At 38.0% G+C, this 19,870-nt stretch overlaps 1 protein-coding gene across 3 annotated transcripts in view; it reads left to right on the top strand.

Moving 5' to 3' along the window:
• Positions 1 to 19,870, top strand: part of LOC101160171 (G protein-coupled receptor kinase 5) — a 32,866-nt gene that overhangs the window by 9,034 nt on the left and 3,962 nt on the right. For 2 of the 3 annotated variants that reach the window (XM_020706076.2, XM_004072698.4), the window contains exons 2-13: positions 11,127 to 11,222; positions 11,308 to 11,420; positions 16,221 to 16,298; positions 16,504 to 16,601; positions 16,729 to 16,821; positions 18,239 to 18,302; positions 18,389 to 18,529; positions 18,618 to 18,808; positions 18,893 to 18,930; positions 19,071 to 19,160; positions 19,238 to 19,446; positions 19,531 to 19,668. In XM_020706076.2, coding sequence (XP_020561735.1) covers positions 11,127 to 11,222; positions 11,308 to 11,420; positions 16,221 to 16,298; positions 16,504 to 16,601; positions 16,729 to 16,821; positions 18,239 to 18,302; positions 18,389 to 18,529; positions 18,618 to 18,808; positions 18,893 to 18,930; positions 19,071 to 19,160; positions 19,238 to 19,446; positions 19,531 to 19,668 — 1,349 coding nt within the window. Of the gene's footprint in view, positions 1 to 11,125; positions 11,223 to 11,307; positions 11,421 to 16,220; positions 16,299 to 16,503; positions 16,602 to 16,728; positions 16,822 to 18,238; positions 18,303 to 18,388; positions 18,530 to 18,617; positions 18,809 to 18,892; positions 18,931 to 19,070; positions 19,161 to 19,237; positions 19,447 to 19,530; positions 19,669 to 19,870 lie in introns of those variants that run through there. The other variant, XM_020706077.1, reaches the window with a different exon arrangement.

Here is a 19,870-nt window from a genome sequence, read left to right on the forward strand (position 1 = left end):
ACGGCACACTTTAAGGTTAAAAAAAATCCCGCGGCACACCAGCATCCAAAAATGAAAAAAAAGGAGAAACTCATAGTCTGTATTGATCTACAGCCCCTCCACAATCTCACATGCATTTTTGTGATAATTATTGCAGAAAAAGCTGGAAGCTGCAGCTGTTTTTCTAAAAGATGCAATAAAAGTTAAGTTAGAAGATTTTAAAAAAGTTTGAAGTGTGTTCGTTGTTTTCAAGACGTTTAACAACAGAACTCCTTTTACGCTGTCACTCTCACAACCCAATGCATCATGGGAGATGTAGTGCATAAAAACGGCCGGCGGATATCGCTTTTCGGAGCTTCATGGTTTTGTTCACTTGTTCCACGGTCTGATACCGGATTCTGTGGAAAGCTACACCGCTAAAGACGAGCTTTAGCTGCTATTTTTGTTAGAACTGAGCGACTTTACGAGCTAAATCGGGACAAGGAAGTGAAGACTTTAAGCACTTCTGATTGGTCAGACCGATGACATGTGATTAAGCCTTCATGAATGATTGGTGGAGACAGGTAAAGGGGCGGGACTTTTCCTAAATACAGCCGGAGCTGCAGCTGAATCGCGCTGCCATCATTCTTATCAAAATGTCTTTAATAAAATAAAATAAACGCAAAGAAAAAGTATTTTACGATCTTTTATATTCCTAAATCCTCAGTGTTTTATCGGGGCCTGTTTGGATGAACACAGAGCTGAAATCCTGGAGATGGGAAATGTTTTTAGATCAGTTAATGAGGGCAATTTCACACGGCACACTTGACCATCTCCCACGGCACACTAGTGTGCCGCGGCACACTAGTGTGCCGCGGCACACTGGTTGAAAAACACTGATCTAAAGGACCACCTACATGTAACAAACTTTAATCTTTTCATCTGAAAAACAAACAAAACTGCTGAGTAAATGTGATCACAAATGGAAAACACTCTTATAGCCCTAAAAGCATAATATGATTTTACTGAATGGCTTCCATTATTAAACAAGGCTTCTATATTAATCATGACTTCTTGAAATGTTGACATTTTTTGGTGAACTAAAAACGCCCTCAAAAATCTTTCATGGAACTCCTTGAGACTGAAAACATTAATTTTCAAGTATTTCAAGAAGTGCTGTAAAGGGTCAAGGCAGGCATGTCCAAAGTTTAGCCAATGTTAAAAATGTATAGGCCTGCAGGCTCCCATCGTAAAATCAATAACGTGCGGCCTCCAGCATTTTCAAATAGCTAGGATTTCTTGATTGTAATTGGCTAAATTGTGTTATAAGCCGTTTTTAAACCAGTGGCAACCTTGGGCTACTTGACCTTCAGAGCCTTAAGGCCAAACGAGAAAAACAGATTATTTTTTTCTGTTAACAAAAACCCAGAGGTTTGTAGTTCCAACATAAATAACTATTAATGTTATTTTCCTGTTTGCATGATTTAAATCCAAAAAATCAAACAAAGACCATAAAACTTTGTCAACATTAAATCTGGGTTCATATGAATTGCTGCATTATTAAATGCTCTAAAACATTTCAAAGTTTTAGTTTTTTTTTCTAAACAGAATTTTTTATTTGTTCTCTTTTCTGGTCATTACATATGAAATTCACAGTAACATGGGTAAAATGTATTTAGATATAATTCTGTTTTATGGGAAGAAATGAAAATGATCCCATTGCAATAAAAAAATTTTAAATAGTTCATTTGCAGTTAACATTATTAAAATGTTTCAAATAATGTAGGCTGAAGGTTGACCCTGAAACATTTTCACGTCCTAAAATCTGGTCCTCTTTGCAAAAACTTTGGACACCCCTGGGTTAAGGCACTCTCAAATTGGAGTTAAAGTAAAAGCAAATCAGTCAAAAAAATTCCTCATAATCTGCTTGTTATTTTGAGCCTGGGTGGGAGCTAAAAGTAAACAAGTAGAGAAGATAAAGAGAGCTTTACTAAACACATAATCACTTTATTCCTGTTTGCATGGCGGGGGGGGGGGGGGGGGGGGTAGTTCGGTTTGTATGCATCTGCATTTTGGAGCCCACCAAATGAACATTTATCCGAAGTACTACTTGTCCAATCAGCTTGATAAGTCAGCCACTTTTTGTCAATGTTTGCTCACTTTTTATTAGGCTGGGGTCCCTTTTTGAGAAGAAAAAGATGAAGGTTGTGCTTCCGTGACTTGTTGGATAATTTCCCTATTGGTCATAGCATTTATGATAGCACCAAGACTGTTGTTGGATCAAAGAACGTCTCTTTGTGGTTTGCCTCATGTGGACTATGATCTGTCCTCTTGGATCTTTATGGATGAGCAAACAGCATGTATTACCCAGCATGCCCAGTGCTGTGTGTGCGGTCTTTTGATCAGTCTTGCCCCCCCCACACACACATTCCATATTTAGTATATTTATAGAGCAGGAAACTTGTGGCACCTGACTCTTCCATGGAAGGAAACATATTCTGCGTTTTGCCTGCTGTTGGGACATTTCTGCTCTCATATGCAAGTTTTCACGACGGGTATCGTTTACAGCCCAACAAAGATACTGCCGCAGTTCACCAGCTCTGAGGTCACGAACTGGTTTGACCACTTCACTTTGTATTAACACATTGCCACTGCCCTTGAGCTGGACACTATTTTTAGCAGCAATGTTTACAAGGACATAAAGGCAGGAAAACAGACACAGCTGTGCAGTTTTTTCTTTAAAGCTTTGTGCAAATGTCACATATAAGAGAAGATGTTTTATTCGCCGTTCAAGTTTGTTGTTTCAAATACAAGCACATTGTCACAGCAGAGTTGTTTTTTGTCATCAGCACAACACACCAAGTCATGGGACACAGCTGTATGCTATTATCATTACAGAAGATAAAATCTCTTTTATTGTCCGTGACTGATTTTGATTCTAAGGCCCTTCACTTAGCGGATCAGCATGTGATCCGCCTGCCACAGCCACCAGAAGAATGGTCTAGTATCTCCAGGTGAATGCTGTACGTCACAGATGTTTGCTTTGAGCTTGTTAGCAGATGCTGCTGCCTGGTCGGCCCGTTGTTATAACGTTGGTAATGAGGAGGACGTGTTTGGGGAGCCTCATTGAGGAGAGCAATAATAAGGTGGCTGGACAAATGCTCCGACATGACATCATGTTGGAACAGGTCAACAAAGAGAGTCTTCCTGCTATAGAGTTCCCCTGCTGCTCTGGTCTGGACAACGTTTCCTACAGTTTCCTGTGGCACACAGACCACACACATGATGACTGAGCTGAATTTCAAACTGACAGGCATTTAAAGGTAGCTGTGTCTTATTTTTATGTGCACACACTTTGTTTTTCAGCAGTTTTTGCATTTATTTCTATTACAATATTAGCCTGAACAACCATGGGTTGTCCCTAAATGTTGTTTTTGTCATTCCTATAACCTCTGTTATTTTGATATGCAATATTCTGGGAGTCGTATTACAAAAAATGGGATTTTTTTTTCAGCAAAAATAATTTTAAAGTAACTACTTCAGAACTTTTTTTTCCTTTAAAATTTATTTCACTTCATCCAGTTCTACCTTTAATTTTGAACTTATTGCTATAAAAACAATTTATACCCATGTTTTGTTAATTTTTATTTATCAAAAGATATATACTAGTACTGTTGAATGTTAAGGTTAACTATACACCTTATGTATTGTTTCTTTTTTTGACATTTAAATTTTCTTTTAGAATAAAAAAGTTTTCTGAGTCTTAACTCACAAAATGCTGCATAACCCACAGAAGCCACAAACTGGGAAGTTGTCCTTGCTTCTAGGATGCCAAGAGTTTTGTCAGCAAGATAATAAAGAAATCTCTAAACAGTCAAGACTTACATTCAAGAAGCAGGAAGGGGATGTTACTTAGTGCCAAAACAAATATTTTTTTCCGTGATCAGTTGCTTGCTTCTGAACTTATTTTGCATTTGAACAACATTTACTTGCGATTCTCATCCAAATGTAGTAGAAGGCCAAAACAGCTGGACTTTGTGTTAAATAAAAAGGAGGGAAAAAACAATTTTCTTTCTGGCTTTCTGGTGTTGGTACCTCGCTGACCACTACAGAATGACTCAACTGCGAGGCCGACATTTAACAGCTCAGACAAAGGAGGTGATGTGAGAATAAGTGAGAGTTGGATAATCATAAAGGGATCGGTTGTTTGTTAGCAATGAGGGTCAGTTCAGTCAAGAGATGAGAGTGAAGAACTGGAGAAATCTAGCAGAATCTTTTTGCTATTTTTGCACAGTGTAGGTGTTAGGGATGGCTCAAAAGCCCTCCCCAGTACATGTGTTTGCCTGCACTGGTATGACAATTTGCTGCAGTAGCTTTATTGTTTTCCAGATGCACACATGACTCAGGATGTGGTTTCACTCGTTTACTGCAGCAGATCTACAGTTTGGGGTAAAACTGTAAGGTGTGGTGGGGTTGCCTCTGTGAAGCGATTAACAGGTACATTTCTCCCTTTGCTCGGCTTTTAGGATGCTCACAGCCCAGCGCTGACGTTTTTGAATGTGTGGATAGATGGGCCCTGCAGGACAGCTTGTGCTGGTTAAATTGAGCATGAGGACATTGCTTGAGAGAGGTCACAGTGAAGACACCTGCGTGCGCACAAACAAACACAGATGTTTGGGATGCTGGTAACCCCCTGGTGTTCTTTTATTCGGATGTTGTTCCCCGCTTGACCTTAATTTTCTACACTTGACATGCCCTGATGATGTCAGAGCTGCTGAGGAGTAACATAAATAAAGGGCGGCATGGAACAAACTACGCCGACAAGTTCCTGTGTGAAGCGAATTTCAAGTACTGCACATTTTTCAGTTCAAGTGTAAGTTCCAGACATTGGGAGAACTGCTTAGTTAAGAAAGAAACACACAGAGGACAACAACTGCAAACACATTTGTGTTTTTTATAAAAATTAAGATACTAAATTCTTTCCCCTTAATATTGGTTTAACTAATCATTTAGTAAACTTCCCTGAAATGTTTTTTTTTTTCTCATTTCCTCCCAGAGTCATTTCCATCCCTGGCCCTTAGCACATTCACAGCAGCAATGCAACATGCACACAACACATTAGTTAAACTATTTTGAACTCTTAGCCTTTGTGTTATTGGAAGCCCACGAATATGAGATATTAAACCCAAACAGGAAATATCCTGTTACAGCCAGATGTCTGAGACACATCATGTCTTCAGGGATTTATTAATATATCTCATAGTAAGACAGAATATCTGTTTTTATACAGGCATGGTTTGCATATTGTAATTTGTATATTGGTCCCTGGAATAAGCCCATTATTGTGTATAACAGCAGGGAGATTTAACATAAGAGGCGTGATAAGAAATGAATTTACTGAGATATAAATATTATTTAGGATAACTGTGTTGTTTGATCAAACTGCGCATTTGTAGGATAGTCAAATTCCTGACAAAAGTTGTGACACTGAGACGTAGTAACACAATATTTCCAAATTAAAAATGTGACAAAGTACAGGTCATTGATGTTCTCATGGGTTGTTTTTGTTTGTATAATTTATTAAGGAAAGATGCCAACCTCAAACTGTTTTTATGTCACATCAAACTAGAGTCGACAGTAAGGGCTGATAAATTTGGGCAGAAGTGTAACACTGAATTTACTAAACAAATTAAAAAAGTTAACAGTAAGTTTGAACTATTTTGGCTGAATGTTGGCATTGATTCTGTCTTTGGCTTTGGAGTAACACCTTAGATAATGCATGTCCAAAGTCTGGCCCGCAGACCAAAAGGCTGCTGGTAGTCTCCTGTCATGAAATCAACAATATGCAGTCCCCACTTTCTAAGAACGATGTCTTGATTGTGATTAACTACATTACCTTATAAGCTGTTGTAAACCTTTTGCCACTTGACCTTTAGAGCCTTAAGGGCCAAACAAAAGGTACAGATTTATTTGTTTCTGTGATCAAAACCACAAGGGTTTGTAGATAATAATTAATTATAACTAAGATAATTATTAGTGCTATTTCCCTGATTACATGATTAAAATTTAGAAGTTTACAGTGAGAACTTAAGGAAAAATATGTAGAATTTAATATAAACCCAGATGTTGACCAAAAAAAAGGTTTCCAGACAAACATTTTCTTCATTTTAATTCTGGTCTTCAAATAGAAAATTCACAGGAATTTAGGGAAAACAAATATTTAGATGTACTTCTGTTTTATGTGAGGAAATGAAAAGTATACCATTGCAATAAAATTTTCAGTCTATAGTTCATTTGCAAATTATGTTATTATAAGGGTTCAAAGAATAGAGCTGATAGCTGGCCCTAACACAGTCTTTGACTTTACCAAACCTGGATCTTTGCAAAAAGTTTTGACACCCCTACTTTTTCATGAAGCTTTTAATGAGTGTACTTTGGATAAAATAGATAGTTTTATCTCAGATTTCCATCTTCACAGAGCCATGCGTGCTACATTGATCCATAGGGAAAAACTTAGCAATTTTACAAAGATTTGTTTGGAAGTGTACGCTGGCTACGTTTTACTCTCCCATTCATTATACGTGCCTTCTTAAGGTCACGTGACTCATGAGTTTCTGCCTGCCGTGAACAATTAAAAAAGTGGCGGATAGCCCCTCCTAAACAAAAAAGATTGTGGACTAATCTTTATTTTGATAACATGGTAACATCATCAAACGCAGAAAAGAGAGTTTAGGCAAAATTTCAGCAGATTTATCATCAACTGAATTGATTTATCTTTAACACAGACTAAGTCATCCAGGCATGGCATTGGACCTGCACAGAGTTCTTTCAAATTTAAATATCACCATTTACAAAGCAATAACCCAAAAATAATTTTTTTTCTGTTCACAATGTGGTTGTTAGAGGCAGACTCAGCAAAACCTGTTGTAGATAAACTAAAAAAACACACCTAAGAAGATAGTTTGAACTTTCTTAAACTAAATCACAACTGACCTGGAACACAGCGGAAAGGATCATAAAGGTGATGAGCAAAAATCTGACAGCACACAACACGACACTAGAGACTTACTTATTGTTAAGGACCACGTATGGTTTTAGTCACAGCGAGAAGAGCAGGAACAAAATGCAACTTGTTAGAAAATTGAAAACCAAACTCCAGAAAATAAAATGAGGATCCTTACAGTAAATGTCAATAGATAACACCGAAGGAGGGAAATGCTGCATTGATTGAACTTGAAAATTCACTAACAATGTTTAGATATCAGACGTATTAGTAAGCACAAGAGCAAAAAATATATATTTGTCCCAAAAATGGATATACTGGTAGTTTTCTAGATTTTATTTAGGGAAACTTTTTTTTTTTAGAGAGGTAAGTAAAAAGCTATGGATTGATTGTGAAAAAATGAGATCAATATAAAAGAGAGGTGTGGGAGATGATTTCTAGACCTCTTTGTTGCGTGGTTTTATCTTAAAGTCCCACTTCAATGAAAATTGTGTTTTCATTCATAATGATATCATATAATTTTATTTATAAACATATTTAAAGAAAATTAAGCCTAAAATTCCATTTCTGATTATTTCATTATTCAAATCGTTGTGAATCAGAAGCAGACAGAAAATGCTGTTGGAAAAAGCCTGTAGCAGTGATGTAGGTGCCACAGCCGGCTGGCCACAAGCTCACTGCTCCATTCTGACACACCCTGAGCTGGTATCTGAATTAAAACTGTATGGCTGGATAGCTTCAATATTGTTCACCATTTTGTTTGCACCAGTAATGTCTGCTTGAGGTTGTGAGAGGCTGTAAGCTGGCAGAAGAGTCTAAACAAATGGATAATGGGAAAGGAGAGCGGGCTTACTCTGTGCCAACAGTCCAGCCCACGACTTAGAACTGAATTTCTAATGAAGTACTGCCGCTCTGCAGAAACTATGTCCTACAATACACATGTTTTTCTTTAGCTATAAACGGCCTAATAATAATTAAAGGCCACTGAGAACGCTTTTACAACAACTCTAAAGATGATCTGAGTGTCTTCAGTGTTGCCATGCATAGTGGTAACTACACAAGTCGATTTAACAGAAATTGCAAATTAGTGGGAAAAATTCAAATCAACAAAGCAAAGATGAATTAGATAATTCTTCAAGGTTATTTTTCTTTAGTTGTTGGGTCTTGTTTTGCATGAACTGAAGAAACAGCTTCAATAGCTGCACAGAATGGGGAGTTCCTCAAGAAGCAGTAGTCATCTGTTCTGGTGTCATATTTATCTACCCATTGTAATCACAAAAAAGACTTTCCCTGAAAAAAATGCAGGGGTCTACTAGAGTGTGAAAAGTATGACGGGCAGACAAGAACTTTAGGAGAAGATTAAGAAAAAGGTCTTTAAAGCAGGGAGAGGAAAAGAAAACAGGACATGGATAGAGAAAGGACGCTCTACTTTATTATTTGTTGTCTAAGCATTGTGTAGGATTTGAATGCCTGGATGGAGAGCCAATCTTTGGCACAATTAGTTGACATAGCGTTGACCCTTTGCAGGAAATCTGTGCCGTCAGTTGCCGTTTGGTGGACACATTCATGCGCAGAACCCTTCACAGTAGCACAAGTGCTTTCATTTTTAGTTAAGTGGCCCTCATGGGGAATGACCTTCTCCATCCATTGCTTCTGTGCTTTTTGGCAAACATTGTATTTTTGCTAAAACAGATGAAATGATCCTATCACAAAGGAAACTAGGCTGACGTCTTGTACCTCTACACATTAACGCTTTTCAGAGAACAACGCCAGCATGAATAAGGAAGTAGGAATGTTTATAGCTTGTTTGGTCCACAGTAGTGTTGATGAAGGGCAGTTGTAGAAAGTTAATAATTGTTTCAAGAGATTTTTGGATTTCAGTCATTATTACAGGCGTAGTTAATCTCTCTTTGTGTGACATAGCACCACTCTGCGTTTGATATACTCTGTGACATTAAAGTTTTTATCAGAAAAAAGTATAAATACATGTGAGATGAAAGTAACATTTATCGTTTGAGCTTTTTGTTTGCAAAAAAAAAAAAAAATCACAAACAAATGTGAAGCGATGTTCACTCCTCCATGATCAATTTTTAAACTTCCATGACTTAAAAGGGAAATCTGAGTCGCTAATTAGTCAAAGTTTAACTGGTTTAACTTACAACGTGCATTCAATGGACACGGGTTGGTGTCTGCGTAAAAACGTAACAATGTGAGGAAAAAACACAAAGCAGTTGTTTGGCATGGATTTCATGGCATGGAGTTACATTAATAATAACCTGTAACCAATAACCTATAAAACAGCTGTCTTTAACTCTGATCATCGAGATCTACTATCCTGTTTTTTTGTTTTTTTTTCTCGTTTTTTTTTAGCTATCCCTGCCACACTCACCTCTGACTAAATGGATCAGGTATTTCAAGGTTTTGATTTACTAAACACACTTGATCCATATAATGAGCTTGGACATGGAAATGTCAATGTTTTGAACAAAAACAGGATGGTATATTTTGAGGATCAAGGGGAGACATATGAGAACGTTTTTTTCTGTTTTGTTAGATTTGTCTTTGGCAATCCTTACTTTAAAATTCAAATTTTCTTGTTTGTTTTTTTCATAAAACTGTTCATTGTGATGGAGCAAAAAACATTCGCAACCAATTTTATTTCTGGTAAAAACAAACTCCATCCACTGCTAAATGTCTAAAAAATCACCATTTGAAATAGTGTTTCCCAACCCCAGTCTGAAGGAAACACTGTCCTACATTATTTCTCAAGACTGCCATTATCAGGCCTCTGCAGGCCTGGATGGTGAGCTGAACCAGGGGTACTTAAGCAGGGCAACATGGAAAACATGCAAGACAGTGCTCCCGAAGACCAGGGTTGAAAAACACTGCTTTTCAAGACATAATTATCATTCTTCTTAGCAAAAAACAAAATCAAAAACTTGTTAAGCACCTTGGAAAAATAGAAATTATAGTGTTGAATCTTATGAGCAGTGAGGCAGAAACACTTATGAGTTTCCTCTTGTGAATGGGGAGACAAACACGCCTGCTGCATGAGTAACCGCCTCCCTATAGCATGTATGGTTTTTCACAGTCTATGATTTTATGACATCAGGGGTTCAGAACAAAAGAAGGTCATTTTAGTAGGGTGAGGGGAGAGCAAATGTTTGAAAATGACACTCAGAAACATCTCAGATTCAGATCTTTGGACAGTTTTTATTATAGATATTTTTTTGAGAAAGCATAAATGTCTTGGATTTCCGTATTGGAGATTTTAAAAATGCTTTTCAAGCAGCAGTGGAGGAAAGCACAAAGAGAGCAGCAGACTGATGGGAAAACTGCTGAGGCTTTACTCAGAGGCTCCTGCATGACGTAGCCCCTCTCACATTCCTGGGTTATTAGTTAAAGATGTATGCTTCTCGTTGCTTTCCCCACTCTCATGCTCCCAGTGTCTCTCCCACTGAGCAGGCCAGAAGCTGCAAGTTTCCACTGATTGGAGCAGTTTAAAGGAAATCCCTGTCTTTTCATTGGAGCAGCATGAATAGAGAATTATATCTGAGACAAACATATAAGTGCGGCGTAAAAAAAAAGGAAAAAAGGTTCTCCAGGCTGTTTGAAGCTTAGTAACATTAACTGAGTCGAACAAAACTTTAACATGGTTTAAATAGGATATACAGTAACAATATTAAAATCAATAAAACAAGCATTAGTTAATTATTGGATGGCAAATAACACGTTAAGAAATGTCAATATGAGCAATTTGAAGTGTCATGGCATTTCTCAATGGCAGGAATCAGTGTGGGGATCCAGTCTGGCAAAGTCATGGGGAACTGAGCTTCTCGGAACAGGATTTCTGTCTGAGTGAAGACATTTACACACACATGCACACATGCAAAGACTCTTACACTCTCAGAGAAGCAGCTGAATGCAGGAGAAAGTCACTGGAGAGTAGCAAGATTTACAGAGGAAGTGAGACGTAATCTATGAATTATATATACACCCTGAGACTATGATTTCATTCAGCTAAGAGCCTGCTCACACACCACCCTCTTCCACTGCTTTAAGCCATTAGGACTGCAAATGCTCCTCAGTGTTGAAAGTAAACTTTAACAACCTTCTAACATCTTATTACAATATTTTTACTTACATGTTTCTTTTTTAACTGCAGGTGGAGGAGGGAAGCGGAAAGGAAGAAGCAAAAAATGGAAAGAGATCCTTCGCTTTCCACATATAAGCCAGTGTGTTGAGCTGGAAAAAATTATTGGTACGTGTGCATTGCAGCTAAGAATTTTTCTCTTATGCTTCATCCAGATACTTTGTGCTAAAGTTTGTGTCTTTAATCACTGCAGAGAAGGACTATGACAGCATCTGTGAGAAGCAGCCTATTGGACGGCTTCTTTTCCGTATGTACTGTGATACCAAACCCAGCCTGCAAAGATGCATCCACCTGCTTGACGCAATGGTAGCACCTGCAAACGTTCTCTGTCACTGTGAATCTGAACACAAAACTTTCTCTCCCTGTTCTTCTATCCCCAATGTTTCTTTTCTTTTTGCCACTCTTTTCTATTGATTTTTGACTATTGATCTGAAAGTGTTCACCTAGCATTTAGTCTCACATGCAATTTGATGTACAGTATATGTGAAAAATCTGCTTTTTGTCAAGCTTAATGAGATGGAAAAAAACTTTTTTGAAAAACTAGTCATGGTTGTTAAGCACCATCAAATTATTTCAAACTAATGAAATAATTATAAGTTGATTATTTCAGACAGTCAAAGCTCACTACATTTGCAGTCCTATATATTGCCATATTGCATCTCAATACGTTTTGATAGCTAATAAACCTTTCCCCCAAAGTAATTCTACAAAGCATAAGCTATTAAACTAAAACAAACTAAATATTTGATGAACCCAGAAAACTCTTTTTTTTGTTGGTAAATTAAGAACATTTACAATGTTTTAAGAACAGGTTATACCCAAATACAATACAAAAAATAATATATTTGCTGAAAATATTTCCCTATTTTGAAATTGTTTTATTAAAACTAACTAACTAATATTTGGTTACTAACTTAGTTTGGCTGGAAAACATAGGAGCTATTCAGATCAGGTATAGGTTGGCCAAGTCAGATCTTATAACCTCATTTGGTTTGATTTGCTTTGACATCAAACTCTATACAGACAACCAAACTATGTGGGATTGACACACCTGCTAATTTGGTTTAAGGAGAGCGTATATTGGACCAGAGACAAAAAAAAAGGAGCGTTAAAAAAGGTCCAGTTTGAACACAGAACACAGTTCACTGGCTGATAAGTATATGCTCTCCTTCTCTATTCAATTTTCAAACTTGCTGTTGATGTTGTAGACCTCTTCAGATCTGTGCTGTGGGCTTTGTTTGTTTTATTAAAGTTAGTAGATACTGTTAACATCACTTCCTGTGATGTCCAAAGGGTTACCTCTAAAATGGAAAGGCAGAAACAAATAAAAAACAATAGAAAAGAAAAACATAACCTCTTTCCATAAAACATGTACCAGTATTTTTCTTTTAAAATAGCTTATTCAGACACGGTAAGATCTACACTTAAAACAAAAATGAGAATACACCATCAATATAATTGAAGTGAATAGATCAGCCCAGATATAACCACTTTGTCCATAAATGCAACAGAGCTCACTCATCAATAAACTGAGACCCACATTTTCAGGTGAATCAAGAGTTCATCTGCTTGGTTTGGCCCCGAGTTCAGATGAGCTTTTACACATCGCTGAAATAAAGTGGACCATTATGTTTGCACTTCAGGCTGTCCTATAATTGAATAGATTATACAGTTTTTTTAAGTTAAAGTTTGGAATTGCCATTTTTAAAGCTAATTTAATCCATTTTTCAGTCTAACAAGGACAAATAGAATACAGGAAATGAACTTCAATGAGATGGAAAACTGCAAAAAAACATGCTGAATGGAAGAGAGAAAGCATTGTGTTACGATTGTAACTTCCTGATTACAGTTGAACCCTCCTTCAACACTCATACCTACTTCTGTGCAGTTGGAGAGAATGAAAAGCTACTCTCACACATTAATTTGAGACAGCTATATCGCTGTTTACATTTGGGCTGCTAAAGTTCATAAAGTTTGAACAATTTCTGAAATGTTGGCGTTAACCTGGTAGCAAGTACAAAGTCTGTTGGTAGCTACGGTAATTGTAGTAACCAGGAGTCCATCAATTGAACTTGGACTAGAGCATTTTTACTGCATAGTTCTTGAGATTTGTTAGTGTAATCTAAAACATTGTTGTTTTTCCATTTCTTATTTGCTCCTGGTGGTTATAGGTTGGTGCCGGTGTTGAGCAGCGGCGCCGCCATCAGTGTGTGATTGTGTGTGCGTGGGTGAATGGGACTGTGACTGTGAAGCGCTTTGGGCCTTCTAAGAATTAAAATGCAGTATAAGTATACGCCATTTACAATTAACAGTAATTGTCAGTGATGCTGCTGATAGTGGTGTAGTGGTTAGCATTCACAGTGAGAATGCCATAGTTCAAATCCCAACGGGGTCCTTTCTGTGTGGAGTTTGCATGTTCTCCCCATGCATGAGTGGGTTTTCTCCAGTCATTCTTCCTCCCACAGTCCAAAACATGCTACATTGGCAAAAACATGCTACATAGGTGACTCTGTCCTTTGTGTGGTTGGTTTGTGGTTTGTGTGGTGAGCGTGTGGTTGTCTGTCTTTGTCTTTGCGTTTTCCTGCAATGGACTGGCGAACTGTCCAAGGTGTACCCCACCTTCACCTGGCAGTAGCTGTGTAGCCTCCAGCATCCCTTTGACCCTGAACAGGAAGAAGTGGGTTTAGAAAATGGATGGACAGATGGACAATCTGTGCGTTTACTTGATAACATACAGGAAAACGTGAAGATTGCACTCCCAGTTTGAACTTTTTTTTTTGTCTGTGAAATCTGAAGATAAAGTTTGTACATTTAAATGATTTAAAATAAGCTCAACTTCCACGTCCCCCAGCGAGGTCAACTGACTGACCTCCCAGTGTGTTACAGCTTTCAACCCCCCCCGGGTTGTTCTCCTTCTGGCTGTCTGGATGCCACATCTCCCATGTGTGTGTTCCGCTCCATGCCAAGAATTTGTATGTATGTAGCATGACAAAAAAGGACAGCATTGTTTCCCAATCATGGCACTTTCCTATCCCTCCCCCCTCTGCCCTCTTTTAACAAGCCTTTCTGTCGAAAGTCCAGCTCGTTGAAACCACTCACATACAAACTCCCACAGAAACACATGCTAGAGGGAATTCTGCTTTCAGCTCCATGAGACGAGCCCTGATGTTGCTCTTTGTCGAACATTACACACTCCACTTAATAAGCCAGGCCTGAGAGGGATGACGTCCAGGCAGATGGTATTTAAAGCTGTTAAATAACACTTGAGTTCTGTGCAGTAAGAAATGTACGATGCAATGGAGTCTTGATGCTTGTAGCCAAAAATGTATCATCGCAAATGCTCTGATTTGAGGAGCAGCTGGTTCCTCTATGGGTGCCTTTTTGCTGCCCCCCCCCCCCCCATACACAAATAACAACAATGGAATTGGCAGTACTGTCAGCTATTTATTTTTTCTGCCTTTCCAACCATTGCCATTTTTTTTATTATTCCTGCTGGACTTTAGCTCTTAAGTGTTAGTTACTCCAGTGTTTCCTCTTAGCTATGCGCTTGTCTGTTCATTTATCTCTGAATATGTGTGTGTGTTGTTGTAGAAAGCTGGTGACGCTGGTGTGGCACACTGTGACACTCCAGGACCTCAAGGAATCCCACTGTGTTTACTGTGTGGTTGCTAAGCAACACGGGATCATGCTGGAAAAAACCCACTAATAGATAGAGTGGAGACAGCATGCAGCATGGACTCCATGTTGCTTCCCCGTCCCTTGAGAAGTTGAAAGGGAAACAAAACACGTCAGAGAGGTTTTGATGTTGTTGCCTCTTAAAAATGTCAAATCCTCGTGTGCCTCAGAGGCCACCTATGAGCCACGCTGAGCAAAGATCAGCGTATGTTAATGGGAGATTGATGGCAAAAACAGAGACAAAGGACAAAGAGGTGTGTTTGTGAAGTGGCCTTGTCACAACCAAACAGCAGTGGCTTCATCATTTCAATAAAGCAGAATGATCGGACACATCTTCGCTGGTGAAATGTAAATATTTTGTTTGTGTTGTTCTTAAAAATGACGCAGGAAGACTGTGCGATAGCTCTTTTATTAACCATGTTTGTGCAGTGTTATTCAAATCAGCTGGGATTATGTAGATGAAGAGAACCACTTTACTCTATACCTCTTATTCAGTTATTAGAGGTCAGTGTGGAGCTTTGTTTTGTGGTTTAATACTTCACTGTCACCTCTGAAATCCATCAAAAGGAAAAGTTTGCGGTAACGTGCAGCAAACTGAGCACACTACAACGCAACAAAAGCCTTGTCTTTTTAGATTCTTTGCCCCAATCGAATTTGTTCGGATCCCTCTTACAGGCACAGTGTCATTGCAAGTGATCCAGCTTGTGAAAACAGCGCAAGGCAGATATGTCATATTTTAACTCCTCTGTCACAGCATTTGTTAGCTGTGACAGAGTGTGGAGATGTTGTTTGCAAAGAACTACTTTATTTTCTCAAACAATGAGAACATTTTTGCTTTTGTTGATTCCACTTCTTCATGGAGTTGTTTCAGTAGAAACAGCTTCTGATGACAAAGAAAATACAATACAATCTCCGAATAATTGTTGATTAGAGGATGTGTTCAAGTCCTTTAGCCAAACAAAAAAAAGTGTTATTCTGTGCTGAGTTTAGTAAGATCCAATAATTTTTCTCTTTAAGAAATTGGCAAAAAAGATATAAAATATGGTTACACTTTATGCATTTTGTAGTCTAAATACCGAACTTAAGTTGAAAAATGTCATTTCGTAAAAAAAAAAAAGACATGTTATTGTCTAAAAGTAAAAATAACTAAAATAATTTTTAGTTTCTTGTAGCACAATTGCCTTTGTAAGAGCAATTGAGAAGTCTGTCACATTTCCTGCTACCTGGAAACTTTAAAATCTTATAATAAATGTTTTACACTGCTTAAATATAGTAAGATTAAACATGCAATTTTTAATGGCATCGTAAAAAGTGACTTCTTAGAATTTAATAAAATGTTAAAATTTAAATTAATATAAAATGCATATCTATAACCATATGATATTAAAAAACAATTTGAAATATTGATCATACAATGGTTCTCTCACGCAGGAAGACTATGAGGTTTCACCTGATGAAAACAGAAAAAGCAGAGGAGAGGAAATTATCAAGAGTTTTCTTTCAAAACAAGTAAGTTTCTTCATCTGACTTAGATTCACTCTCTGTTTTTCACTGAAATGTTACACTAAAACTAAGCATATTGCAAAAGTTAAGAAATATGCCAAAAAGTATTTTAAAAGTTTCAGAGAGTTGTGTTATGTTGCCGGGACGTAGGAGGAAAAGCTTTTGGTCTATATTTGTTCACCTTTGTCCAATTCCTTACATGTTGATGAAGTCACCTCAGAAAGTCGACATAGCAGAGGGTTTTGCAGAGCAATGCAGAAAGAACCTGGAGCTCAGTCCCTGTAAAGAGATCTTCAGCACCTGTCTCAAGTGAGTTTTTCAATCATCCTTTACCCCCTGCCTGCTTAATTTTGACCTCCTTTTTGAAATGCCGTTAGAGAAACGTGTTTGGATGGAGATGTTTTGGTCACCCAGCCTGTCTTTTGTTTTGAACCAGAGCCGTCCACGATTATCTGAGTGGAGTTCCATTTTCTGATTTCCAGAAAAGCATGTACTTTGACCGCTTTCTGCAGTGGAAAATGCTCGAGAGGTGGGTCACATTTAATTTTCTTGTATCCTTATGATATCATATTTATAATAATATGGCTCTAAGGTAAATTAACTTATAGTAATGTTTAATGGATGGCTTTACAACTGGTTTAATAATGAGTCAGGTGAAATTTTAAGTGTTTAGTAGGTCAAGTGTGAGTGCATTGCATTTTCCTTGAATATTTTGCATATCATTTACTTGTATAAACTTTTTTTAAATGCAAATCTGAACTTTATCCTGAATAAATGCAGGGGACACATCCACACAATGCCTGAGTTTGTGTGAAATGCAAAACTATGTAAATGTTAGTGCGTCATCACCAACATCTCTGCAAAGGAAAGGAGGTTAAGACAGAACTAAACACCAAAATTTTTTATTGTGCTTTTAAAAAGACGTTAGTCTCAGTTTATTGGTCAAGGTAAATATGAACAATCATGCTGAAGCCACCAGAGTTCCCAGAATGTGGAACCAAGCAAGGATGCTGAGGATTGAAGCTGCTGACTTTACTTCTCAAAGGGATAAAATACAGTCTTGTTTCAAGAATGATTCCGGTAAAGTAACTTTTAAGGTTGAAATAAGTACATAAATTAGCTGTTCGCTGTTATACATTGTGCAGTTCTTTTGCACACATGTTTTTACAGCTGGATTCAGTATTTTATGTAGCATCAATACTTATCTTTTAAGTACAGTACCAGTTAATCTTGATGACTGAAATGGTCCTTTTGTCAGTGTAAAAGTACCGCCCAGATGTAAAAAACTGGATTTTTTTTAAAAGATTGATTAACTAAAAACATCTTTAAACTAAATTAAGCTATGAAGAAATGTAAGTAATTTTAAATTCCTAAAAGGACGACAAGTTGAAAGCTTTTGTTTACCTTTACTAAAGATTCCAAGTAAAAGGGAGTGTTTGTGGATTTTCTTTTGCCATCATCTTTACTTGAAACCTTTCAGTTCTGCTTGAGGTTGGGCATTAGGAAAGAGATCCATATCTCATTTCTTCTTCCTCCAACTTTGATAGCGATTATTTATAAAATGTTTACAACATAATTTGTGCAATTGGTTGTGCAGTCAAGACAAACATTTATAATTCTGTAATATTGTATTTGAAAGTTTAATAAAAGAGCTGATCACAAAGAACAAAATACATTTTTATGGTCCCATTACAGGGAAGCATGCTCGCTCTAGACAGGAAAATATTTCATGTAGATTGAACATTAAAGACAATTAAGAACAAGCAGCAGGCTTTCAAGGCTGCCTTGATTGTATCTGTCTGGAAAGGGAAATTACATGCAAGAGGCCCCACCTTCTCCACAGGAAAGAAATTCCGGAGAGTATTGACTTCCGCAGATATTATCTCCATCTTGATCAATAATCTGTAAGTCTCTATTAATGGATTTTGCTGTCTGTGTCCCATCAGGCAACCCATCACTAAAGACACATTCAGACAGTACAGAGTTCTGGGAAAGGGGGGATTTGGAGAGGTAAGAGGCATTGGGACATATCTAATCAACATTTTCCTTCACAGTTTAACGCTATTGCATTGTTAATTCTGAGATTCTCCTCGCAGGTGTGTGCCTGCCAGGTCAGAGCAACAGGAAAGATGTATGCCTGCAAGAAACTGGAGAAGAAGAGGATCAAGAAGAGGAAAGGAGAGGCCATGGCTCTCAACGAGAAGCAGATTTTAGAGAAAGTTAACAGTCGATTTGTTGTAAGTAAATGCCAGACTGACTTGATGCAACATCCAAAAGTGACTACGCAATGTGAAGCACTGAACCCTCTCTTGATTTTTTTTGAAGGTGAGCTTGGCGTACGCCTATGAGACCAAAGACGCTCTGTGTCTGGTACTGACTATCATGAACGGGGGAGACCTAAAGTTTCACATCTACAACATGGGCACACCAGGCTTTGAGAAAAACAGGGTCCAGTTTTATGCTGCTCAGATCTGCTGTGGGCTCACACATTTGCACAGAGAATCAATCGTCTACAGGTTAACAATGTTTTGACCAATGTTTCTCATCACTTTTTTCACCTTTGCATTTAAACGGATGCCTTTTTTTCTCCCTAAACACAGAGATTTGAAACCAGAGAACATTCTATTAGATGACAATGGTGAGTTCTGAAGCTTTATCAGCTCAGATTTCTATTTATTGATCGGCAGTACATTTATATATACATTTCTGCATACAATGAAAAAAATAAGAGTCAGTTTGTTGAGCAGTAAAAAATGACCGGTTGCTATTCTGCTGCAGGCCACATCCGCATTTCAGACCTTGGGCTCGCCATCAAAGTGCCTGAAGGAGAACTCATTAGAGGCAGAGTGGGAACAGTAGGCTACATGGGTAAGCTATAACATGTTTTTGGCCTTTTCAGATACATGTAACCTAGCATATTGCAACGCATTTTGATGTCTGCACAGCTCCAGAGGTGATTAACAATGAAAAATATGCCATGAGTCCTGACTGGTGGGGGCTCGGCTGTCTCATTTATGAGATGACCGCCGGCCGATCGCCCTTCCGCGCTCGTAAAGAGCGGGTGAAGCGGGAGGAGGTGGAAAGAAGGGTCCAGGAGGAAGAGGAGGAGTATAACGATAAGTTTACAGAGGATGCCAAGGCGATCTGTAGAATGGTGAGGCTTGACAGCAATGTGTTTGCAGACAGAGACACTAGTGATGAATAACAAGATGATTCATCTCTGCCTCTCCCTGGCCAGCTGCTCACAAAGGACCCTAAGCAGAGGCTGGGGTGCAAGTCGGATGGAGCAGAGGGCGTGAAAGCCCACTCATTCTTTAAAAGTATCAACTTCAAGAGGATGGAGGCTGGAATTGTAGACCCTCCTTTTTTCCCAGATGTAAGTGCTTTTGTTCGTAACATGCTTAAATCTGTAATATGCTTAAAAAGCTGTTCCTAATTAAAACTAAATGTATTATTAATTTAACTGTAATATGGCCTAAATTAAAAAATAATATATTTTTTTTCAATTTTGAAAGGATTCCATCTGCTATGAAGCTCAGATATTCCTATATTCCCCTCATAAGCAAAAGTCCCTACAT

This window comes from Oryzias latipes, chromosome 9 (genome assembly GCF_002234675.1).
Source record: "Oryzias latipes chromosome 9, ASM223467v1".
NCBI lineage: Eukaryota > Metazoa > Chordata > Actinopteri > Beloniformes > Adrianichthyidae > Oryzias > Oryzias latipes.